This window comes from Zootermopsis nevadensis, unplaced genomic scaffold (assembly GCF_977971745.1).
Source record: "Zootermopsis nevadensis isolate Lab colony 2312 unplaced genomic scaffold, Znev_1.0 Znev_ptg000003l, whole genome shotgun sequence".
Taxonomy (NCBI): Eukaryota; Metazoa; Arthropoda; class Insecta; order Blattodea; family Termopsidae; genus Zootermopsis; species Zootermopsis nevadensis.
Window position 1 is genome coordinate 9,764,194 of NW_028259135.1, and position 25,691 is coordinate 9,789,884.

At 39.5% G+C, this 25,691-nt stretch overlaps 3 protein-coding genes across 8 annotated transcripts in view; 1 reads left to right on the top strand and 2 right to left on the bottom strand.

Annotated features, from left to right (window-relative positions):
• Nucleotides 1–313: 313 nt before the first annotated feature.
• On the bottom strand, nucleotides 314–13,645 carry LOC110836204 (caspase-1-like). The gene is made up of 8 exons (XM_022077132.2): nucleotides 13,506–13,645; nucleotides 12,327–12,468; nucleotides 10,920–11,122; nucleotides 10,032–10,212; nucleotides 5,000–5,173; nucleotides 3,930–4,162; nucleotides 3,432–3,660; nucleotides 314–2,784 (listed from the first exon to the last, which is right to left on the bottom strand). The coding sequence occupies exons 2-8, from the start codon at nucleotides 12,456–12,458 to the stop codon at nucleotides 2,650–2,652; spliced, it is 1,287 nt and encodes a 428-aa protein (XP_021932824.1). The 5' UTR covers nucleotides 12,459–12,468; nucleotides 13,506–13,645; the 3' UTR covers nucleotides 314–2,649.
• A 1,187-nt stretch (nucleotides 13,646–14,832) lies between these two features.
• LOC110836205 (S-adenosylmethionine-dependent nucleotide dehydratase RSAD2) lies at nucleotides 14,833–19,025 on the top strand. The gene is made up of 7 exons (XM_087342429.1): nucleotides 14,833–14,851; nucleotides 15,110–15,175; nucleotides 15,377–15,538; nucleotides 16,438–16,667; nucleotides 17,191–17,340; nucleotides 18,122–18,154; nucleotides 18,439–19,025. Exons 3-7 carry the CDS (start codon nucleotides 15,379–15,381, stop codon nucleotides 18,601–18,603), a joined length of 738 nt encoding a protein of 245 aa, XP_087198555.1. The 5' UTR covers nucleotides 14,833–14,851; nucleotides 15,110–15,175; nucleotides 15,377–15,378; the 3' UTR covers nucleotides 18,604–19,025.
• The window catches only part of Vps13D (vacuolar protein sorting 13D), a 56,430-nt gene continuing 48,077 nt past the window's right edge, over nucleotides 17,339–25,691 (bottom strand). For 3 of the 6 annotated variants that reach the window (XM_022077127.2, XM_022077124.2, XM_022077125.2), the window contains 9 exons: nucleotides 24,876–25,058; nucleotides 24,396–24,570; nucleotides 24,067–24,266; nucleotides 23,387–23,499; nucleotides 22,767–22,907; nucleotides 22,310–22,438; nucleotides 21,643–21,814; nucleotides 21,046–21,168; nucleotides 19,957–20,224 (listed from right to left, as the gene is read on the bottom strand). In XM_022077127.2, the coding sequence (XP_021932819.1) occupies nucleotides 21,079–21,168; nucleotides 21,643–21,814; nucleotides 22,310–22,438; nucleotides 22,767–22,907; nucleotides 23,387–23,499; nucleotides 24,067–24,266; nucleotides 24,396–24,570; nucleotides 24,876–25,058 (1,203 nt within the window). In that variant the 3' untranslated portion in view covers nucleotides 19,957–20,224; nucleotides 21,046–21,078. The other 3 variants (XR_015533546.1, XM_022077126.2, XM_022077128.2) reach the window with 3 other exon arrangements.

A 25,691-nucleotide genomic window follows, 5' to 3' on the forward strand; every position in this document is an offset into this window, starting at 1 on the left:
CACCATGTCATGAGGGAACAGTGGTTGCAATGGTAAATGCACCACGAATTCTTCACTTACAAACTCTGGCAGATGTCCGTACTATGCCCATTATAAAATCCTTTTGGATATACTGATGAAGATAAAAATTCCTTACTCTTTGTTATTTCATAATGACCCTAGTGGTGATGTAGTTTTCCTACGATGCAAAGAATCAAAAATTCAAAATCCAAAACATGTGAAGAAATTTAAACTGAAAAGAAATGGAGAAGGAAATATATGATCAAAGTTTTAACCACAGGCATTTTCAAAATCAAACTAGCACTCGGCCACATAAAAGACTTGCACGACAGACTTTATAATAAAATGTCATGATACATTTGTTTCTTTTATCAATTTATATACAGCAGATATAACTGAACACCGCATAATTTTACATACAATAAGTCAGAACAGTTGCACTTAAAAATGTATAAAATATTATCAAATTTATTATTTGTACAGTTCATTCCACATACAAGATCCCTTCATCAACAACAAACGACTCCATTTGGTGCTCTGCGTGGACCAAAATTTTATAACCTTTTCTGACCCGGGTCACACACAAATCTTCTGCCTGGGCGAGTTGGAGAGCGAGTGACTCTCTACTCCCACCGCTTAAACTCCACTTCTCACACCTTCTAAATGTTTTTGCACATAAACTGGGTTAACAACCAAACATTCTTCCCACACTGTAGGTCAGCGTTCCGGAGGTTACAGAGCATAATACAGATTTAAAAATCTACTAAAATATTTACTTTGCATAAAAACAGTATATGCTTTATCAAAACTGCATTATATGATGCAGAAATACAGATTCATTATAAATGTAAGATTGTATAATACAAAAAGTTATCATACATATAATATTTAAGGGGAATCGGTATCACCGACACTGTAAGAATTTAAAAAAAACTTCTGGTCTGTGACATACGAGTGGTTACCAATGTTTTAGAGAACATGACAACATGATGTCACGACCCAGAAGACCGCAATCCACATTTTCACGACCATGAAAACCTCGCGTACCACACGGGGCCGTTTTATGCAATGGGTAAAGTGGGCACCTGCTTACTGGCTCAAGTTTAATACAGACACTCCCCGACTTATGCGATCATTCCGTTCCAGAACGTCTTACATAACCTCAATTTTATGAGAGTCAAAATCATTACTGTAATATGTGCGTAAGCGTGTTTGAGCTTTGTAAATAAAATTAAAGCACAGAAAATTAACATTTACAACAACAAAATGTCATTTCCATTTTAATCCTAGTGCCTATCGTGTGCCTTACGGAACATTTCACAGATCAAATTTTGCGTAAGTCGTCTTGCATAACCCGTGGGGCATCTGCGTATGTAACGTTAACATCTGGGAATGAATCGTGTTGATTCTTTGTGGTTTACATTTCAGCAAACATCCTGAACATGGCAACTGCAATATTTGCCAAAATAAAAGACTGCGGTCAGTGTCTGTGAATACCTCGCGACGGAGATACATTTCAAGGGGGAAAGAACACAGTTTATGATGGCCTCCATGTATACTCATTTTAAAGTTAAAAAAGTTCATCATGTAACACGCTTTGGAAACCACTGAACATTAGAAAAATGGCACAAATTATAAAAATTTGTAATTAAGAACGCTAACAAAATTATGACACGTAACACATAAAAATCACTTAAATATATATTCATACATCTAATAACAGTGCCATGTATTTAGTTTCACGTAAAAACAATACACGAACTCAGTCCGTGTTCCTTGTGCTTTGCGGCACCGAGTGCTGCCTCCACATGGGCACAGAATGGATGCCGCTCCTTCATTCAAAAAGTTACATAATTCAATGACATGGATAAAATTTCATTCGGTGCTCTTTGAATCATTGATATCACAGTAAAATCACTTAACATTAAAAATACATAAAAAATAACACAAAGGAACAGAAAATAAAACCTGGAGTTGTTTCCTTAATCTGTACTTGTTCTTAGACAATTGTTTTTATAGCACATCTGTTATCACAGGCTTATCTGTAAACCAAAAACTAAGTTCTGTATAGGTAGATTATCCTAGTTTTCACATTAAACCAGTTTATAATACTAATAATTGATTTTAAGCTTTCATGGTTATTCCTGATAATAGAGAAACTATGGTCCTTTTAAACATCGACAATCAGCGAACTTCTCCAGGTGTCAGGACCCAAAAATAAATCTCACATCAACTTTATAATACTACGTACCATACTGAGAAATTAAGTAGTTAGATCCGTCAATGCAGGAACAGGCATTACTATTTCTACAAAACATCTGAAATTTTTCAATTCCACAAAGTTAAGAGACTTAACAGGATGCATAAGTCAAATTTCATTGTCATCGGTCATGGAATTAGCCCGACTGTTGGCTTGTTTGAGCCTCAGTTGTCCAAAAGTCTCCATAAAGGTCATTCTTGGTCCCTTAATCCATTTGGTCTGTAATTTTTTAATACATTGGAAGTCTTCTCTTCGCCATGTTCTATTCGACTGGTTTTATATTTTAAATTATATCCAATTTCGGTTCTATTTTTAGTTCTTTTAAGTGTGTAATTACATTTTGCACTAAATGTATTCTTTAGCCAAAGGATACACATTTACTAACTTCTCTACGGATTAGGAAATCCAGATTGAGCATCAAATAGTCCGGGATTGAAGTAAAACTTACGAAAACCTATGTTCTCGTAGGAAGACGTCTGCAGCGAACCGTCTTCGGCCATTAGCGTGGCCAACTTCTGATCAACCTATAAGACAGACCAAATAGAAGCGAGTAAATACGTAAAATTTACTTAATCCGAGCTAAACTAGTGTTTTGATGTTTTTCATAGTCGAGTGCCATTGTTTTTCTACGATGTTAAAAGAGGTGTGGATTGACTGTGATAAATTATGAAGAAATTCAAATTGGTTAACAGTGAGTTTGGTTACAGGGTTCCAGAAATTCAACTTAAATCTCTTTGCCACTCAAAAAAATCCACTCACCCTATATATTAATGGTATCCTTTACACAAATATTTTCAAAACCACCTACAATGAGTGGGCAATCATATTTCTGGCACCCTGGTTGGGATGACTTAACTCTGCTGAAAACAAAGGCTTACAAAACCTGATCAAATAGTATTCATACAGAATCTGTGAAAACTAAAATACTTGTATATACATAAATGGGAGTTGATATCATTCAAAGTAAGCTCATTCAATGTGTTTCTGGTACTGCCGGAAGCACCTCTCAAACTCAATTGTTTGTAACCGCCAACAGCTGCTCTGAAACGCTGCGTTTAATTGTTTTTACATCACCAAACTGCTTGACTTTCAAGATATTTATAAATTTACGGACAAGAGGAAATGGAGCCTGTGTCGATTCAGTAAAACCGCAAAATAATGATGAACTCACCATTTTGAGCATGTCTTCTATGTCTGTGTCACAAGCATGCTCCATGAAAATTTCACAGATTGCTTGAATATACCAAGTCCCGAGGTAGATGTCCCTATTAGACGAAAATCCGGGAAGGGTCGAATATCCAGTAAGTATGTCAGACATTCTACGATGAACAATTGAGGTAGAGCCATCGTGTTGCATGCGACCAGACGTCATCTTGACCCCAAAATCCAATGCATCACCCCTGAACAACAATACGGTTTCAGATAACGGTGTGTTGAACATCACACACAACTACAGCCTACCTGTAATATTAACTTGTAGGGTCACATGACACAAAATAAAGTTTTCAAATGTTCTCAGACATTTATACTAAAAAGATACAAATCAATTCTTGTTTTATCTGGATGCTTCTTCCCTGCAGCAACCATCTGACACACATTTTTCACCTGCATCAATAATTTGTAGTGAAAGCTTCGCTCATAACCCTAGAACTAATACAATGAACCTAACCTGCAACTTTGAAAAAAGAAGATTTTAGGTTTTCCCACAAGACTGCGAGCATTCTCATTGGTGAATTGTTCCAGAACCCAGTCGATCTTCAGTCGTTGGCCATCTGCAGCTACGATGGTCGAATCCTGCTTACTGATTCCCATTTTCCCATGACTCATAATTGCCACGACACATGAATCGTAACGTGAATGCTCGGTTCTTCGAGCAAACTGACTGATCTTCCTCCTCATGTCCTAAAGAAACCAGAAAGGCACACTTATCCTTCAATTTATTTAAATAGTAGGTACAAATTTTTATTTATTTATGAGAAAGCGATAAACCAACCGAGATAAAATAATGAACTTTTAAACTAAATGAACCTCACTATCCATAGCGGTCATCTCGGTTGTGATCCTATGTAGACTTGTATCTGGGTACCAACATTTCGGGGTAGATATTGTCTCCATCTTCAGGGCTGAAAGTACCCACCTAAAGTCCAGATGGTGTCACACCCCAGAAGACCACAGCACATCTTCACCACTATGAGAACCTCAAATCCCATGCAGAACCCCATTATACACGTCTGCCAACACCAAACGCTACCAATGGATGCAGTTCAGTCCAAAATTCAGTTTCAATATTACCATCCAACCTCCTTTTAAATTTTCCAAGTATCCGTTTTAGCCGTTGACAGAAATGAATTCAAAATGGATGGACAATGAGATTGTGACATATGAAGATGGCCCATCTTCTAGGATGTAGCGCCTTGAAGTTTACGAACAGTTCAGAGGGCCTTGCTAGCTATATCATCAGGGCAGAGTGGACAGGACTGACTGGAGCTATACCTCCATTCCACACTTACTTAAGATGCGGTGCTTAGTAAGCACCTACGCCTCTACTTTTACTTGTGTTTCGTGTGTAAAGCGTCAATGCACACTCACATTACAATTCCAGAGATGTACCACATTTTATCCCAAAACTGCACAAGAATAATTGGGTACCATAAGAACTGGACTTAAACAAAGATAACCCATAAGCTAAGGAAAGTTAAACACACACTGGAATTTGTGTGTAAGAGCAGAAACATTTACCTCTAATCCTTGGTCACGGTACGACTCCACCTTATACCCAAAGTCTCTAAACAAATCACCAAGATTCTTCTCATCCACTCCTGAACCAATTCTTGCTTCTTCAATATCATTCACAAACTGAACATTGTTAATCATAAAGAAGTAGCCTCGTGGGTAAGAAATCATCGGATATACCTGAAAAAAGTATTCAATTTCATCATAGTTCACACTACACAACAACTCTCAGATCTTGATTAAAATCGCACGCCGCGTAACTTGGCACCATATTTAAATAAAAACAGGGACTAAAAGACCAATAAGTTGGGTCATGGGTTAGGTGTATGGCCGTTTTACTTTGTCTCGAGTTGTGAACAGTGTTACAAACTACAAAACAGTTAACCCCAGTACCCAAGTTAGGTAGCGGAGAAAGTTTAAAAATTATTTTGCACGTTTCTGCCATCAATTTGGCCGGTACATGAGGATAATTCAATGCAAACAACTGCTTTTAGAAGATACGTACTGAAAAAAGATATTAATGATAGTAATAACTAAAGATACTTGCACTGTAAAGCAATAAAGACATTTCAAATAAAAATAATACAATGACTTTCCCCATGCACTCCTATTAAATTAGTTGAGGCTGAAATACATTCTGCTGCAGCTGAAACCAACAAATGTACAAGAAAACCAAAGAATGCTTCAAACGTGCAACTATTACAGTAATAAACAATCAATTATCTTTTAGTAGAAAGTAAGACTTGAGGTTCTCACAGCGGTGAATATGAAGATTTCTGTCTTCTGGGTTATTGCGCTGTGTAGTCTGGTCGATGTTAACCAACGTTTCAGAGGTCATACTGCCTCCGTCATCAGGGCGATGAATATGCCAATAGGGTGTGAGGAGTTGGATTTTATAGGCAGGGACGTGAAAGGTGTAGCCTGCCCCGAGCCAATGGGAGCAGGTATGGGAGTGGACCAATGGTAGCACGTGGGCGAGGGTGGGAGAGGGAGAGAAAGTAGAGAGAGAAAGGTGAGTGTAGTTGTATGGATAAAGGCCCTGAAAGGGGCCGAGTTACTGGTCTGGTTGGTTCTGGCGGCGCACTCTTGCTCGTTCTCGGAGTCCTCGGAGTGTGTGGATCAGAGGCTTCCAGGACCGGCTCAGGTGAAGTCCATCTTCCTTGTTAAAGTTATCAGGATGAAGTTCGATCTCGATGGCTTCCCTGATTAACCGGTCCATGTAGCCGGTTTTTGAGGAGAGGATAGAAGTGTCCTCTAGCTGTATCTTGTGCTCCAAGTTGAAGCGGTGTTCAGCAACCGCAGATTTCTCGGGCTGCCCGAGCCGGATGTGGCGTTCGTGCTCCTTGATCCTGGCCTCAACGGAACGGCCTGTCTGGCCGATGTAGACTTTTCCGCACTCGCAGGGAACTCTGTATACGCCAGGCGTCTTCAGTCCTAGGTCGTCCTTTACCGGCCGGAGAAAACTGGGAATTTTCTTTGGCGGAAGACCAACAGACTTGATGTCGTGCCTGGCCAGCAACCTGCTTATGCGGTTGAAGGTCGTCCCGACGTAGGGCAGGAAGGCAACCGAGGCTGGTTTTTCAGTAGGCGGTGGCAGCCTCGCAGGCGGATTGAGAGCTTTCTGAATCTGACGGTTGCTGTACCCGTTTTTCCTGAAGGTGGTGGTGAGTGCCTCCAGTTCACTCTGTAGGCTGTCGTGGTCGCAAAGGGCTTTAGCCCTGTGTACCAGGGTCGAGAGCACGGCCTGTTTGTTGGACGGGTGGTGATGGGAATTGGAGTTGAGGTAAAGGTCGGTATGGGTTGGTTTCCGGTACACCTTGTGGCCTAATGAGCCGTCAGGTTTCCGGTGAATGTCTATGTCGAGGAATGGGAGATGGCCGTCCTTTTCAGTCTCCATGGTGAACTGGATGCTCTCGTGAATGCTGTTGAGGTGGCTGAGGAACTCCGCGAGCTTGTCAGGGCCGTGGGGCCAGATGACAAACGTGTCGTCTACGTAACGGAACCAGCAGAGGGGCTTGAAGGTCGCCCCGTCCACCGCCATTTCTTCAAAGTTCTCCATGTAGAAATTGGCGATGACAGGTGATAGTGGGGAACCCATAGCCACCCCGTCGGTCTGTTCGTAGAACCGGCCGCCGAACTTGAAATATGAAGAGGTGAGTACCAGGTGGAACAGCCTCAAGACGTCGCCATCGAAGTGCCGTTCCAGGAGACGTAGGGCATCACCAACGGGTACCATGGTGAAGAGGGACACGACATCGAAACTAACCATGATGTCCCCAGGACCCACGCGGAGCGACTTGATAGTATTGATGAATTCGGTGGAGTTCTTCACGTGACGTGGAGAGTGCCCCACCAATCCACCGAGTAGTCCCGCGAGATATTGGGCGAGCCGGTAGGTTGGAGCGCCGATGGTGCTTACGATGGGCCTGAGGGGAGCTCCTTCCTTATGGATCTTGGGTAGCCCATACAGTCTAGGGGGCCTCGAACCCTGGGGCCGTAGCTTTTGGATGACCTCCTCTGGAAATGAACACTTCTTGAGAAGGAGGTTGGTCTTCCTTTCAACGGCTTCCGTAGGGTCCTTAGACAGTAGCCTGTACGTAGGGGCTTCCAGAAGGGCTCGGATCTTCCCGTTGTAGTCGTCAGTGCTGAGGACAACCGTCGCGCTACCCTTGTCTGCCGGGAGGACCGTGAGGTCCGCGTTATTCCGCAGTGCTCGGAGAGCTCTCCTTTCAGCTCCGGACAGATTGTCTTTCGGCTTCTTGGAGGCTCTCAGGATCCGCACGGTTTCTTGCCGGACCGTGCGGATCCTGAGAGCCTCCAAGAAGCCGAAAGACAATCTGTCCGGAGCTGAAAGGAGAGCTCTCCGAGCACTGCGGAATAACGCGGACCTCACGGTCCTCCCGGCAGACAAGGGTAGCGCGACGGTTGTCCTCAGCACTGACGACTACAACGGGAAGATCCGAGCCCTTCTGGAAGCCCCTACGTACAGGCTACTGTCTAAGGACCCTACGGAAGCCGTTGAAAGGAAGACCAACCTCCTTCTCAAGAAGTGTTCATTTCCAGAGGAGGTCATCCAAAAGCTACGGCCCCAGGGTTCGAGGCCCCCTAGACTGTATGGGCTACCCAAGATCCATAAGGAAGGAGCTCCCCTCAGGCCCATCGTAAGCACCATCGGCGCTCCAACCTACCGGCTCGCCCAATATCTCGCGGGACTACTCGGTGGATTGGTGGGGCACTCTCCACGTCACGTGAAGAACTCCACCGAATTCATCAATACTATCAAGTCGCTCCGCGTGGGTCCTGGGGACATCATGGTTAGTTTCGATGTCGTGTCCCTCTTCACCATGGTACCCGTTGGTGATGCCCTACGTCTCCTGGAACGGCACTTCGATGGCGACGTCTTGAGGCTGTTCCACCTGGTACTCACCTCTTCATATTTCAAGTTCGGCGGCCGGTTCTACGAACAGACCGACGGGGTGGCTATGGGTTCCCCACTATCACCTGTCATCGCCAATTTCTACATGGAGAACTTTGAAGAAATGGCGGTGGACGGGGCGACCTTCAAGCCCCTCTGCTGGTTCCGTTACGTAGACGACACGTTTGTCATCTGGCCCCACGGCCCTGACAAGCTCGCGGAGTTCCTCAGCCACCTCAACAGCATTCACGAGAGCATCCAGTTCACCATGGAGACTGAAAAGGACGGCCATCTCCCATTCCTCGACATAGACATTCACCGGAAACCTGACGGCTCATTAGGCCACAAGGTGTACCGGAAACCAACCCATACCGACCTTTACCTCAACTCCAATTCCCATCACCACCCGTCCAACAAACAGGCCGTGCTCTCGACCCTGGTACACAGGGCTAAAGCCCTTTGCGACCACGACAGCCTACAGAGTGAACTGGAGGCACTCACCACCACCTTCAGGAAAAACGGGTACAGCAACCGTCAGATTCAGAAAGCTCTCAATCCGCCTGCGAGGCTGCCACCGCCTACTGAAAAACCAGCCTCGGTTGCCTTCCTGCCCTACGTCGGGACGACCTTCAACCGCATAAGCAGGTTGCTGGCCAGGCACGACATCAAGTCTGTTGGTCTTCCGCCAAAGAAAATTCCCAGTTTTCTCCGGCCGGTAAAGGACGACCTAGGACTGAAGACGCCTGGCGTATACAGAGTTCCCTGCGAGTGCGGAAAAGTCTACATCGGCCAGACAGGCCGTTCCGTTGAGGCCAGGATCAAGGAGCACGAACGCCACATCCGGCTCGGGCAGCCCGAGAAATCTGCGGTTGCTGAACACCGCTTCAACTTGGAGCACAAGATACAGCTAGAGGACACTTCTATCCTCTCCTCAAAAACCGGCTACATGGACCGGTTAATCAGGGAAGCCATCGAGATCGAACTTCATCCTGATAACTTTAACAAGGAAGATGGACTTCACCTGAGCCGGTCCTGGAAGCCTCTGATCCACACACTCCGAGGACTCCGAGAACGAGCAAGAGTGCGCCGCCAGAACCAACCAGACCAGTAACTCGGCCCCTTTCAGGGCCTTTATCCATACAACTACACTCACCTTTCTCTCTCTACTTTCTCTCCCTCTCCCACCCTCGCCCACGTGCTACCATTGGTCCACTCCCATACCTGCTCCCATTGGCTCGGGGCAGGCTACACCTTTCACGTCCCTGCCTATAAAATCCAACTCCTCACACCCTATTGGCATATTCATCGCCCTGATGACGGAGGCAGTATGACCTCTGAAACGTTGGTTAACATCGACCAGACTACACAGCGCAATAACCCAGAAGACAGAAATCTTCTTTTAGTAGAAACATGGTTCCTCCAAGCTTTTAAATTAACATTGAAATAACTTTCCTCATTACAGCAGCCATGTCAGCTTTTATTTTCACCTGTAGCAATCAAGCACGAGTTCAACCAAGTGCGATTTTTAAGTGCGCGTTTAAAATCTGACCGTAAACGGTAAGACATTTACATGTACAACACGTGCGTGGCTAACGAACAGGAAGTAACTTTTAAAATCATTACCTGCAGCCCTTCACGAGTACACACATCCCTTCTGACAGTAGCTCTCCTCACTACAACCCTTAATGGTTCTCTGCTTAAATTTACAACAGGCATGGGATTCTGAAGGGCCAAAGTTTGAAGCCTTGGGCTGAGATCAGCGATGTCTTCAAACATATATCTTGGAAGGTTAGCCAGGTTTGGCCTACAGAAAACACAATTAATAGTGTAAGACGCGAACTAACTCCTTCACTGTCACTGAAAATATATCACAGTAGGCTGTTGCTAAACAGAAATTCCCCTATCGCATTTAGGCACACATACAATAAATACTCTTTCATTACACATTCCAATACAAAATTTTTAGATTTAAAATTAAAATGTATAAATTAATGTGTGTGTGTATATGTACGATACCTGTTGTGATTAACCTAAACTACATTAATATAGTGAGTGATGGTAAAACTATTCTATCCATAATGCATGGTACACTTTCCGCATGTTATCTTTATGTAAAACACACAATATTAATCGTTATTACTACTAAAATATGTGCTTCAAAATATGGTCTTGAAAAATATCCTATTAACAGTAACTCAAAATGTACAAATAAAAAACAATTTCCATAATAAATGTGCATAATTCCTTCCTTGATAAACAACGCAGACTTCATGAATTACTTCACAACAATTTCCAAATACAATTATTTAGACCATTACATCATGCACGCGTGTTGCATGATGTGCTGCCACGTTATTTAACGACAGATACCCAGCTAACTAAGTAACAGAAAATATTTTTACACTAGAATTGGGAAAATTCTTTCTTTAAAGGTGTGTGGAGATTCATGTTCATGGCTCCATAAAGTCAGTTGTTTTTCAATGAGACGGTAATAAATAATGGAGACAATACCCATGCCGAACTTGAGGCACACGTCTTCCTCCTCGCTCCGTGAAGTAATTCCTTAGATCAACATCTGGCAGCAGTCGTTGGACTAAGTCTAGATGTCCAGTTATCATTAGAGAGACGGTAAGATGCTGAAAGGCTTCTGGACCTCTTGTCTGCAGATCCAAGAATAGCTTACGTTTCCTTTTTCTGAGTTCGGTGTTACTATCCTATTGTGACAATAAAAAGATTCAAATTTAATTTTTATATCACTTCAATAAACATTCCTATTCGTCTATTTGCTATACAGGACTGGGAAAAACCAAGACAACACAAATCAAGAACGTGAGACCTCAGAATCAAAACCAAATCTAAAAATATGGCATGCCATTCCTGTTTAAGAGGAACTTGCTGCCTACATCATAGCTGATGTTGGAGACGGTAAACACCTCAGAAATGCTGGTTAATTTTTGCCGGACTACGTGGAACAATATCTGTCAAGACAGTCGTCTTGATACAATTAATTTTAATATGTGCTAACAAAATCAATTAGTACATTAGTATAAAATAACACAATAGATTATTTAATAACTCTTAAAACTTGAACTAATGTATAAATATGTAATGTAAACTGTTCGATTTTATCTTAATACATTAATAAGGTTGGGACACTACCTTAGTTTTTATGATACAGTATCGCTAGAAGATGGCACTGTAATTTCAAAATAAGTCTCCAATAAATTAAAATAAATTAAGGAAAACTAACAAGTAACTGTGTTTATGGCTGCAATAAATAATACGAGGTACGATCGGAAGGTTTCCAGACTGCGCGTGATTTCCAGGGATGCTTCCAGGCTTGGCAGCGGCGCTGGGATCGTTGTGTTCACTCCCAGGGGAACTACTTCGAGGGTGATGGATGAATTTAATACCTGAGATAAGTGTATGGGTTTTTATACGCGCAGTCTTGAAACTTTCCGATCGCACCTCGTATAAAAAATATTCAGAATTCTATGTTACAAGACGGATGTTTTCATGCTTCTTCACGTCACCTTGCTAAAATCTAGAAAAACAATCTGCCTCACACAGCTGTCAACATCCTGACTTAACCAGCTCCCAAACAGCACATAAGTGAGAGCAGACTCAACAAGGTTCACATCTGAGCTGAAACCCAAGGACCACCATAAAGTAATGGGTCCAGACCCATAAAGATTGGTATGCTTGGTGGATCTGACAACATAATTTCAGACCTAATATCAATCAGAACTGCATTTGGTCACATTACCATGCAGATGGAGACTACCAACTTCTCAGACACAGTTGCAATTGATCCCAACACAACAAAACACCATTTCCTTAAAGTGCCAATTGAAATATCAACACAGTGCTGTACATATCTGAAGATTTGCAACAACAGATCTACCGATCGTAGCTTACCACATATTTCTCAATCATTTCAGGGGTAAAGACCCCCCTTTCCAACAATTCAGGTATCAATGAATCCAGATTGGTTTGTTCAATAAGTTCTACCAAATTCTGGGTGATTTTATTCCTGTCTTCTTCTTCCATTTTAGATGGCCTTGAACGGAAAAGAAATCGGTCAGCAAATGGACAGTAACACCTCAGATACAGCAACACAGAAATGCCACACCTTTTTGGGATAACAAATACAAACACTGAACAGTGATTAAATGTAAACCTCATTTTGTTGAGATGTACAATGAAAACCAATACACAATCACCGCTAAACAACAGAAACCATTTTCCATTAAAAAGAAAAGTGGAACGAAAATTAATAAATACACGTCTGCTTAAATGGCAAACACAATCATCTCAATTGTAACGCTGTGTGGCCATACACCATCACAACCCATAAGACCACAATCAATATCTTCACTCCTGCGAGAACTTCAATTCTTCTGGTTAAAAATTTATTGTTTTCTGTCCATTAAATTTTGTTAATAACATCTGGCTAAAACAAATATTGTATTACACATGGGAAAAAATTAAGTCTAACTACTAGCAAAATATACTATTTACTGTATTATAATGAACTACAAAAGCTGAGAAAACAAATAACTAAAAATATCTACTGCTTAGTAAGAGTGTAATGCACATATGTAGCATATAACCATGTGCATAAATACATGGTACTGTATTGTGAAATATTATTATTCTATTCACGTTTGTGTTTTTACAAGAAACCTGTCTAATACTAAAGTTCAGGTCCATTTTTAAGCAGGTTTTACTGCGTTCAACTGAGCTCGAATAAAACTGAAAGAAATAAGTAAAAGAATTTTAATTACAGGAACAACAACAGACTTGCCATTTTGCCATGGGAAGTGGTCCCATACCATAATATGAAATTTAACCTATTCCGATAGACCACTGTAGAAAGATTCAAATTAAAGTTAAATGAAGAAACTATTACGGCGTGAACATTATGTAAATTCCAAACTGATTCGATTACCAAGAATTGTAAACGATCTGAAACAATTTTTAAAAACATCTCTTTTAAAACCGGAGCCACCAACTCACAAAACCTTAAATCTGAACTATTACCAATAATACGACTAGCAAACAACAACGAAAAAATAATAATCTTATTTCACATACCTTCTTATCCAAAACGAGTATAAAGAACACTAAAATTCAAATTAAAGCAGCTTTGTTCTTTAGTGTGCCTTAACCTTAATCTTATCAGCATTGAACACGAGTACCACTCAACAGCACAGATGATACAAAGCGGAAACCAAAGAACATATAACTAATGAGCGACAGGCCTGACATTAATTCGGACATACAAGGAACAAACGAAAGATCATTATTGCTGTCTCCTAACACAGATGTAAATCTATACAGAAATTTAAAACACATATTTTATTATACAGTCCACGTATTTTCTTATATATGGACTTTTTACAATTGAAATCCTCTGTTTTTCTAGAAATCAGTGAACAACAAGGATGTAAGGTTTTTACGTCGGTGAGTTTGTAGAATGCTGTCTTCTGAGCTGTTGCGCCGTGTAGACTGGTTGAAGTTTACCGATGTTTCCGAGGCCCTTTCTGCCTCCATCATCAGGGTGTTACCTCCTAATCATTCTTAACCTTGGCACTGAATGGGGGTGAGTGGTCAGTGCCAAGCCCTGGAGAGGAGTCATAGGAAGCGAAATGTCTTTGAAAGGAATGTGTCATTTTAAATTTTTGATGGCAGACGAAATACATAGTCTACGGTGTGTGTTACGTGACAAGAAATCAGGGATGAGTCATCAAATGCTTTATGACAATTCAACACACGCAACACAATGTCTTTTTGTATCAGTAATGACATTAGTCACCTTGTTATCAGTGCCCACAATTTTAATTTCTGCATTACTAGCATTAATTGTGAATCGTTTTGTTACATTGATTAGAGAATATTGATTAGTCAGATAGTCTGATTATGTAGACAACAGACTTAAACTGACTTATCAGTTGACCTTCAAGTTCGGTTTATGGATATTGCATGCCAGCAATGTTAGAAAGAAAACAAAGAAGGAGGATTTAAAACAGCAGAGAATTAATGTATTGTAATTATGAAACGTAAAAGGGAATTAATTATTTAAAAACTTCGTCATTCACCACAGTCTTGGTTCTTGCCTGATTTTACCAAGAAGCAGCGCCATCAAAGCAAACACAAATTTTTAAACTGGGGGTCGTAACAAATTTTCCACCGCCGTGAGAACCTTAAATGCTACAAACAGAACAGTTTGGGTCAATTGCGTCATACTTAATGTTACATATTTTCTCCGACACGCAGTACCTGAATTAAAGGCCATAATCTATAGCACAAATTGCTTGTATCGGGATTCCCCTACCTGTTTTTCGCGTCACGTGATCGCAATCTATAAATATGTAATTTTTTCCGTATTGTACAGTGGGAGAATTCTAGAGGTGCGTAGAACGGCATATTCTTTCTAACTGGTATTTATGCTTACAAAAGAATTGATTTTAAAATGCTGTTTTCCAAATGGATAAGTAGTGTTATTAATATTTTTTCATGGCTGTATTATGCTGTATTTGTCAAGAATATACATAGGGTCTGTTTGGCTCTTTTACTCAAGAAAAAATGTTTGGCAGTGTCTAAGAACTTTGGGAAAAGGAATTTTATAATACCTCGAAGCGTAAATTATCATTTCACTAGGCAGTGTAATTATGAGTGCGGGTTTTGTTTCCATACAGCGAAAACGTCATTTGTTCTTCCAATAGAAGAGGCCAAAAAGGGGCTACAACTCTTGAGAGATGCAGGTGAGAACTAAAAAATTGCTTCAAAAAATTCATATGTATAAACAGTAATACTTTGTTTCATAAATATACTTTTTTTTGGGACACCCTATGGTCAATTTAGGAGTTTCACTGATTATGGTACAAGTAGTTAAAACTGCATATTTATCTTTTGAAATTAAACATGAAAAGTGGAGATAAGAAATAAAATATAATTCATTATAGGAATGGAAAAAGTGAACTTTTCTGGAGGAGAGCCATTTCTACCCAACAGAGGAAATTACTTGGGGCAGCTTGTTCACTACTGCAAAGAGGTGCTTGCGCTGCCAAGTGTAACAGTTGTCAGCAATGGAAGTCTCATCAGAGAACAATGGTTCCGACATTATGGTAGGTTAATGCTTCTTACTCTCAGAGCCAGCCTTGTATAAATCCCAGATGCCAAGTTGCCGCAGCATCCGTCATCATAATAGTCTCGAGAAATTTCTGCATATTGTTCTGATGGTTTTGTACCTTTGCATATTACTGTATGACACTTTTTTGGTTTTATCTCTGCAAACAATGTTTTATTTCATTTCATAACAGACTTTCCAAAAATATTATTTCCTGGTCTGGTAGATGAGACTCCTAGGTTTTGGAGGCGACTCCTAAATTTCCAGAAAATTTGTGTAGGCCTTGGTGATAACAATTATCAACATTATGTAGTCACAAAAGGCAGGAATTTACCATCTGCATGACTGTCGGCTTCTTACGAAGAATTTTTCTTATCCTTAAATTTCATTTTACTGTAACTCCATGGAGCAGAGTCCTTCTTGAGAAGCTGACAGTCACTCAGATAGTAAAGTGTTGCACCTTTTATGTCTCTCAGGCCCCAATTTCTCTCCTGTACCCTACCCTAAAACACCGTCAATCAGTTTTCTTCCCTTAACATAACAGACAATGTTTCAAACCCATACAAAACAAGGTTAAATGATAGTTTTGTATTTTGAAAAATTCATTTGTCACACAGTTAAGACTGTGAACTTGAAATTTTAATGAGAGACATGATGGCAAAAACCCGCAATGAAACTAACTGTTCCATATTTTGTTATTATTTTGGAGTTGAACATTGAACACAGGCACTCATCCATAACTCTTGAGAAACATCTATATAATACATATAAAGCGAAGCTTTCGCGGCGACTGAAGTTGATGAAATGCTCTCGGGTTACAAGCCGCATCAGGTGGATTGTAACCCGAGAGTCTTTCATCAATCTATATAATATGTTACTGATAGTGGTTGATTGCAGGTCAATATCTTGACATTCTCGCCATTTCGTGCGACTCATTTGACGAAGCAACAAATAAGGCAATTGGGCGAGGCCAAGGGAATAGAAATCATGTGGACAAGCTGATGAAAATTTGCAGTTGGTGCCATGAATACAAAGTGGCCTTTAAAATTAACACTGTTGTGAACACGTACAACATTGACGAGGATATGGCTGAGCAGATTCTCCATCTAAATCCGGTCCGATGGAAGGTAACATATGAAACAATGTTGAAATGTTGGTATTCTACACATGCAAATAGAGTATTCTACTAAATGTGAGGGTGGGAACAAATATGAGGCAGAAAATATGAAAATTACTTAAAACATAAAGACTGTGTATAAAACAGATAAATACGTGATGAATGCTACAAAAAAGACAAGGTAATTAATAAAATATGTCACTTTTATGTAACTTGTTGGTATGCAGGAAAGGAACATTTTTTGGATTTCTGAATTCATGGAGCAGTGGAAGTGACTGTAAAAAGCTTGGGTCAAGAAATGAACCAGGGACCTCCCAAATATAAGCATGCATGTGCCCGTGTATGTGCGCGAACACGGTTTTTTTTCCCCCACAGCAATTGTTAGGAACTTGTAATTTTATGGTTTCACGGTTTTTAATATAAGGCATAAGGAAGAGAATCCCTTAACAGCATTACCAATAATTATATAAGCATGAGCATGGACACTGGCTGTTATATTAGAAGTAGATTATTTTCTTTATTCCTTCTTCCAGGTTTTCCAGTGCTTGCTTCTGGAAGGAGAGAACGTAGGTGCCGAGGCTCTGCGAAACGCTGAGAAATTTTGTGTGACTGATAAACAGTTCCAAGGTTTCGTGGAACGACACAAAAATATCCCGTCCCTTGTACCAGAATCCAATGTGAAGGTATGTGTTGAAATATATATATTCTACCTTATATAATGGTCTCTAAAAATTCATATCGTGATTTATAAAAATTTACTTTCTCACCGCTGACCTATTATCTGAAATCTCAAGAGTTCACTTTGTGCTAGATGGTTTCTCAGTTTAAATACCTGTCCTTTCTCTCCTGCACAGGTTATCACGTTTAACGTGCTAAACTTTATAAGATGAATTAAGAAGCGTTTACATAGAAGCAGTCATGACCTACTGTTAATAATGGATTTAGAGGTGCTTCAACATGATTATTCGTGCCTACTGCCCTGTTCCAACATTTGCACGGAGGAACAGAGAAAAACTGCAACGAACAGTCAGATTCCAGTATGAGGAAAAATGGAGGGCCCTCTTACCTTTCAAATTATATTTTCCCCTCGAGTCATATAAATTTTAGACCAAAACGTTCCCACTGATAACTAACTAACTCCATGGTAACAGAACCCGCAGGTTCAACACCGACAATGCCAAAGCCTGCCACCGGCCACGATCCTGAGTCAACTCCATCCATTTCCCATCCTCCCTAAGATCCATCTTGATGTTATCCTCCCATCTTTTTGGTCTGTCTGCAGGTTCCTAAAACAAATGGTGTAAACAGCTGACCAATAAGAAGAAAAGTAATTTTTCCCTATGCCTAAACGCATCATGTCAGCAAGTCCCACTACTAACAGAAGAATGTTACAACAAATCCAAGTAATTTACAAACATTTTGTTATATATAGGACAGAAAATAAAGTTGCTATTTTTATTTCAGATGCAGAACAGCTACCTAATTCTAGATGAGTACGTAAGTATCAAATGTGATTTTGTGCTGATACAGACCAAAGAATGGACAGTAAAATGTCATAACAACAGTACTATCGGTGGTCTTTCTTTCTTAATATTCAAAGGCATTACACATTCATAAAGGTGGAAAATTATAAGTACTGAAATGAAGTTGAATGAGGCAAACTGAAAGCTTCAAATCTTATATTTTAAACTGAAATTGTACGTGGGTAGATGTGCACGTATGGATTCACCTGTAATTTCTATGAATTATAGTGATTCAGTAACCATGAACTTCTGTTGCAGATGAGGTTCTTGAATTGTCAGGATGGAGCAAAAAAGCCTTCTTTCTCCATCTTGGACGTCGGCGTGAAAAATGCATTGCACAAGTCTGGCTTTGATGAGACTATGTTCCATAAACGTGGTGGTATTTACAAGTGGAGCAAAGACAGTATGAATTTGGAGTGGTGACTCTGAAATCACTGATGTATGAATTTATTCTACTTTTTATGTGCTTTTAAAAATGGACCCCTCTGATTCAAGTATTGTACCTGAGATATGCTAAAGTACATTTTAATATAAACTGAAATTTTTTTATTTTACTTTAGGGCTAAAGTTACTGTAGCAAATCATTTATCACTGAATGAAACAGACACGACATATTCTGCTTTAATTTCCAATAAAATCTCATTTAAATTGAATTTAATATAATGATGCAACTTTCTCCTGAAGCGAATGCTTCATTCATAAACACTTCCAACCCCTCAGCTTGGTAACATTTTTACACCACCTACATGCAGCATAGGACAAACGCGTAAATAAGAAAATTTGTTAATGTACTCTTCTTTGGCATTTCCCATATCTGGAATTATATATCTCACTGATTGTTAACATTTTTCTGCGTTTCTTTGTTTTCTGAGAATTTCTTCCATATCACTTCCACTTATCACTAATCTTCCCATTTAATGGACAATTTTATCTTTAATTATACATTATCTCTGAATAGTATATTTCTTAAGACTCTACTTTAGAGATTATTAAAATTGTTCTCATTTTAAAATATAATTATACAGATACCCACTGAAGTGAATAGTTATGTTCCTGCAGACAATTTATAAAGTGAGTCACTTCCCCACAAGCACGATATTGTAATCGGTTACAATCCCAAATGGCCGAAAAATTATAGAAATCAATTCCTGAATGACTAAAAAATCATCGATGTCTGAATTGAAATAAACGTGCTACAGGACATATTAGATTATTACATATGCTACAAAAATACAGTAAAATCTTTAACAAGATGCACACTGAAGCTGAATGCAAGGCAAACTGACTCAAACTTGAAAAACTTCCCTGCTTTCACTGACTGACTGAACAACACTGCATCCTTTGTTTGTGTCTTAATCCGCGTGTGTTCAGATGAACAAGTTTGCATTAAAATGACAATCCAAGAGGAGAGAGTGCACCATGTTATAAAAGTTCTATGAGTGAAACTTTGTAATGCTGGTCTTCGTAAAGTGAGAACTGACTAGTCGGTACCTTCATCGAATTCGTCATACCCACGCAATGTTTTTCGAACACAGGAAATTATCATCTCTCTCCAGCTATCTTATTGAGATGCTCATATCCTCCATTATCATCAGATATCAGCAATTATTCCGTACATCGCAGACTGAGCAGTAACTGATATTCTGCTTTCTGGGTGATGACAAGTCTCTTCACAGTTCAGCATTCTGATCCAAATAGATTTATAGAGCTATTTCTATATCCACAGTAAAACTGTAAATGGGTAAGAGAAATTAAGCATTTTAATACATGAACAAACACATTTTAAAAGATGAATTTATTTGGCTAATTTTTTCAACATTTCCTGTACATGATATATCTTTGTGTCTGATCAGTCTTCTTAACGCTTCTTTGGGATTTTGTTGGTAAAGTTACACGCTGATAGGTTTCAACTCTTTGTAAATATTTAGAACTTACAAACAATTTTATAGATGAAATAACAGGATTGCACAGACATTTAGATTTAACCAAATATTTATAATAGCTGTCAAGATTCCTCTGTTAGAAACAGCAGCATACGTACAGACTGGAACAGAATCGGAACATAAAGGTCTAAGTGATATTCACAATCGATAAACTGTCATCGGACATAGTCTGGAGTCTCGAAAATTATAAACCTATATCCTTTAGGATTACTTAAACATAAAGACAGATATTCTAACCAAACCGACTTCATTTAAAAGTGTAACTCTTGGATATGAAAATTATATTTTATAACCTGCAGCACTTTCATTCAAAATAATATCCATTTAATGTTTTTACTTGCCAACCTGAAATACATTCATATTATTTGTGCCGTGAAAACTTGATTTTTGGTGTTAGATTCACGCTGATAAAACTTAGAATATAATTTATTTTTTGGGGGGTAATTCGCCTGTATTTAGTTTTCCGGGTTCTAACACGATGTACTGGAAGAAATTTTCTTTGCCTTTATCTACACAGTGTTGCAATTCCATAAGCCACCATACTAGACATCTCCAGAAAGTATCTGGTACAGTGGCAATTAATGTAGAGATTTTTCAAAATCAAGGTTAATTACACCCGCATAACATCAATTTAGCAAATATAACAGAAAGTGAAGATTATCCTGAAGTTTTAATCCTTAAATACAAATATATATAATTAAGATATATCTATATATTGGTAAAAAAGGTGATTTCCAAATATGTGCAAATGATTCATTCTGTCACACCACATAATGAAGAATGGCAAAATAAATGCACACAAAAATTATGTTTGGAAAGCCTGAAAGGAAGAGACCAATTGTAAGACCTGGACATAGATAAAAATAAAATGCATCATAAAGAAACAGGATATGATTGTAAATACTATCAGCTTGATACATACCTCTACTATCACAGCATCATGGAATCTAAGTATTCAGTCTTCTAAGATACTGTCACCAGTTGATATGACAGTGTACCTCCTCTCTTCAAACATGCTTTTTGCATAATTCACTTGCTGTGAAACCTGTACGAGTGAAACACGAGTTTAAACACGAGCGGACGAGTAGAGACTAATGTCGTATAAATCTTCCGACTATGTCGTCTGCTACTTGAATGCCACGCACACATCTATTGCTACAGAGCCAATCACACAGCAGATTACATACAATGTGCAAAGTCTGAGTAAATAACCAGCATTTTCATTTGTTAAGAAGTGTTGCCAACATTTCTGAGCACGGTGAGATTCGAGGTTCTCATGGCGATGAGTATGAAGATGGCTCTCTTTTGGGATGTTGAGGCATGCAGTCTGTTAGACGCGAACCGATGTTTCAGAGGTCCATCACCTTGGTGATGGAGGCAGTATGCATCTGTGGAACATGTCAATACATACCACACCACATGGTGAAACATCCCAGAAGAAGCCATCTTAATTTCTAAGCATAATCCAAAGCCAGTTGTGCAAATCCAAGCTGGACATGGGATTAAGTTAAGTACATACCCACTTAGCGACGGCCTCACTGTCACAGCGAACCAATGGCCTCCTTATGGATTCTACGCCAAGAGTATCCACTCGCATTGTTAGTTCAATGTAATGGAGGACTTCATCAGTTGAATTGGAGCCTCGGGGTTCATCATTTGGCCTACTTGTTGGCTGACAATGGTGTAAATCACTGTAAACGTCTTCAATATTAAGTTAAGAAACACAATAAGATGGTAAGCTAGTGTGCTGTGGAGATGACAACCAGGATTTCCTTGCCTCATTAACACGCCCAGAATACATTTCAGATTCATTTACCAATCTGTTCAAGAATAAAGGAAGGCAGCGTATAAAGCTGAATTCATGCCCGTCTAGTGCCAACATTAATAACACACTGTAAGGCAGATAACATCTTCAAAATCACAAGACAGATTTGAAATAATTCTTAACATCAATTTGAAAATTATATTAACCTGTGATCCAATTATAAATTACCATTGGAATGACAAATGTTTGTATGTAAAGAATATTGTATACATTACGACTGTCTAGAAATGTGCAGTAAAATATTTCTGACTTACATAACATGGTTATTTCAAGTACAGGCTGATTAGATTTCTTATAGATTGCACTAAAATCTTTATATTTTAAATTCTTAAAAGTAATGGAAAGTCAAGTTATCACGTACCTGAGGTGTGTTTCGATAACGATGGTGCATGTTCCAGAAGCACCAACGGAGAAGACTCGTACCATCTCAGTAGAGACTAGTATACGCAAGTCGTCTGCTCCCATCCGGAGGCACTCGTATGCCATGAACCTATAATGAAAGATACATAATTCATGTTACATCTTTATATTCAAGGTTCTGCATGGTATTTGTACACTAAAAGGGTTTTCCGTAACACAATATACAGCAAGTTCTTATTGCCTAATATAGTATGGTGTAACATCAACATGAAGATGGCAAAGCCTCACTGAACTGCCATATCGATTAATTTTCAAGTTACGGCGAGAGGAGTTAAATACTTCTGCATCAAAATTCAATACATCCGTGTGTACAGGATACATCAAAATCTAAACCACCATTTTGTGGGAAGTTTTGAACACTACATTCACTGAACATAGCTAATTTCACAGTGACTTACAATTCAGAATAATTTTGCTTGTTGATACTGTAGAGAAATTCTTGGCCTTGACTTTGCTGCTTGGTATACTGAGGCAGTAGTCCGGCCGGGCCAGTCACGCAGCGGGGCGCACGGAGCCGTCCTGGTCCCACCCGCCTAGAACTGAAATAAAAGATACAACTTGACAAAACTGTACAGACAATTATAGCCGAGTAATATCAAAACACTCTCGGGGGAGAAGAAATTTTTGTCATGAGCTTTAGACCAGTGTATGGGACCGGTGCCAACCCAGCATCGTGAGGAAAATGGGGAGCTACAATGAGTAGCGTAATCCGGTCAGGAAAGCTAGCGATGGCTGGGGGTTCATCGTGCTGACCCCACGTCACCCTATATCTGGTTGGATGATCGTTCACCTCTGCTTAGGCATGTGAACGTGAGGCCAGCAGTCAAGCTAGTCGGCTTTGGCTCTCTGTAGCCGTTACGCTACGGATTTAATTTTTAATATCAAAACACATTCTTATTATTCTGACATCTACAGTTTGTCTACTTCCGTAACAGCCTCATCTACTGTACAAATCCCAACAGACCATGCTGAGAACCTTATGACTCTGGTAGTAAAGGTTTATTTTAATGTAATTTACCTTCGGCTGGAATCCCTGACAGCACTTGCCGCTTCCGAGGCAAGGTCCAGGATACCAACTACAGGCTTTGTTACCATGCCAACCAGCCCCTTACCAAAACCAGAAATGACACCCTAGAAAGAAACACATGTAAAAATTGCATCTACATAGATATAACTGTTTGTTTTTATTGCATTAACAAAAGTATACCATCACTTTTACACATCTTAACCAGTGACATTATTTACTTCACTGTTTCAATGGAATCTCAATTTCTTGAACATGTGTCAACTGCTATATCATCACGTTCAGTAACATCACTGTGTTCACATAAGGTGGCGCACCTTCCTTTACGATGGCAAATACAATTCTAATATTAAAAAAATTACTAAAAATTAAATGCCAATAAGGCACTTACAAATTCATCACGAATAATTCTTTCTGAATGCTGGTACCTTTGATTATGCTGTCATGTTAAGTTTATCTACATTGCGTCTTTGTTGCACTTAATTTTTGTTACTGGTCCAGTGTCTTGGTTTTCTGTGACCAAGACATAACGCACAACAGGATTCCACAATACAAGTTTATGTATGGTTTTATTGCATAACAAAATTATACCTTACTCTTATAAAAGAAACCAACATGTTTTGGCCTCTGACTGTCATGGGTGTAACGTTCAATATAAATACTTAATAACTTGCCTGAAAGCCCTCCCTGGAAGCGCCCTCATAGGTCTGTTTAAAGACGCTGGTGGCCCCACCTAGCAAACCGAAGCCTAAACCTTTGAGTCCTGCCACAATGTGATCACTGCTGCTCCCGGTCTGGACTTTGCGGATCCGCTGCCTGGTTTCTTCATGTTCCTCATCCATTATAACGCAACCAAGGCCATCTGACAAGGATTCTGTTGTGTACGCAAAATGGAAAACACTATTTAATATTTGAATGTCAACGCAAGAGCATAAAGTAAAACCAGCTTTCTCAACAATTCCATGCACATTCGTAAAAAAACCACTCACTAATTTTGTCGTACCTGTTACTTTAGCTGCCGAGTTCGAGAGGCCGTGAGTTACGTTCTGGACCAAGGCCTGGACGTTCCCTTCAAAGAGTAACCCAGACACTCCCTCAGTCACATCATTAACAAAGCCCAAAGGACTTCCAAGGAAGTCCACAGACCCCAAGATACTAGCTGCTTGCCATTTAAGTTCCTACAAAAGAAAATGGACAGTTCAGAAGCCAATGAGGGAAATTTATTAAATGGTTTACAAAAAGAATTTTTTTAAAATTTAGCCATATAAAATTAACATCGAAGTTAAATACATAAATTGTTCCACATAGTAATAATTTATGATAGAAACTTCCATTTCATTTCTCTACAATGATTCCTTTCTAAGCACATTCAATTTTCAAAACAGAATTTACAAGAGAATTGTGACAATATTATTTCCAAATGAACATCATCAAACTCAAAACAATTAATAATGTTAATTACACATGCGCCTTTGCTACTTACATCTTTGTAATGCTTTAGAATCGAATGCAGAAAGAATTTACTGCTTTCAAACGAGTGATTCTTAACAAATGGTTTGAGATCAACTGAGGCATCCTCAAACTTGATGAGCGTGAGACCGAGTTTTCTCTTGATAGAATGCAGCTGTAAGGGTAACTTGCTGGATGTCACGACACTAAGTTTTACCTAAAAATGCAATAAAACTGTGTCCACTTCCAAGCACTTAAAATTCTACATACATTAAAAATTAATGTATACTTTTCTATACAATGTATTACAAAATATCTGAGGTCACCTGTGCGCAAAATAATAAAAAAACATGTAAGAATTGGCATTTCCAAAATTCCAGATTAAGACAAATATATGTAAAGTCTGAAAAAAAGAATTGCACACACAAACAATTTCACTGATATTTACAGCAACTGTCATTGAAACTAGCGAATTGTCCGATCTCCAATGACAGTACACGGTGGTTTAACTACTCACTAAAATATTTAACCAACAGACGCCGTCAAATTATTTCCTAGATCACAGCACAACTCTGACGAATCAAAACACGTATACATTTCATAGCAGCATTTGTTCTTCAATTTAAAATGTGTGTGTCGGTTTCTTTGGCCACAGCTGATTAGCCGAGGGGTTTCAACTGGCATCTAGACCTTTGGCATTTCACCAGGGATATTTTAGATGTTTCCCTGAGATCACCAAAACTGTTAACACTTCTTTAAATTTCATATAATATTTCGCAGTTTTACATTTGAGAGACCATACATCCGTGAGATATTTCACTGAAACCACACGAAGCCAGAAATGGTATAT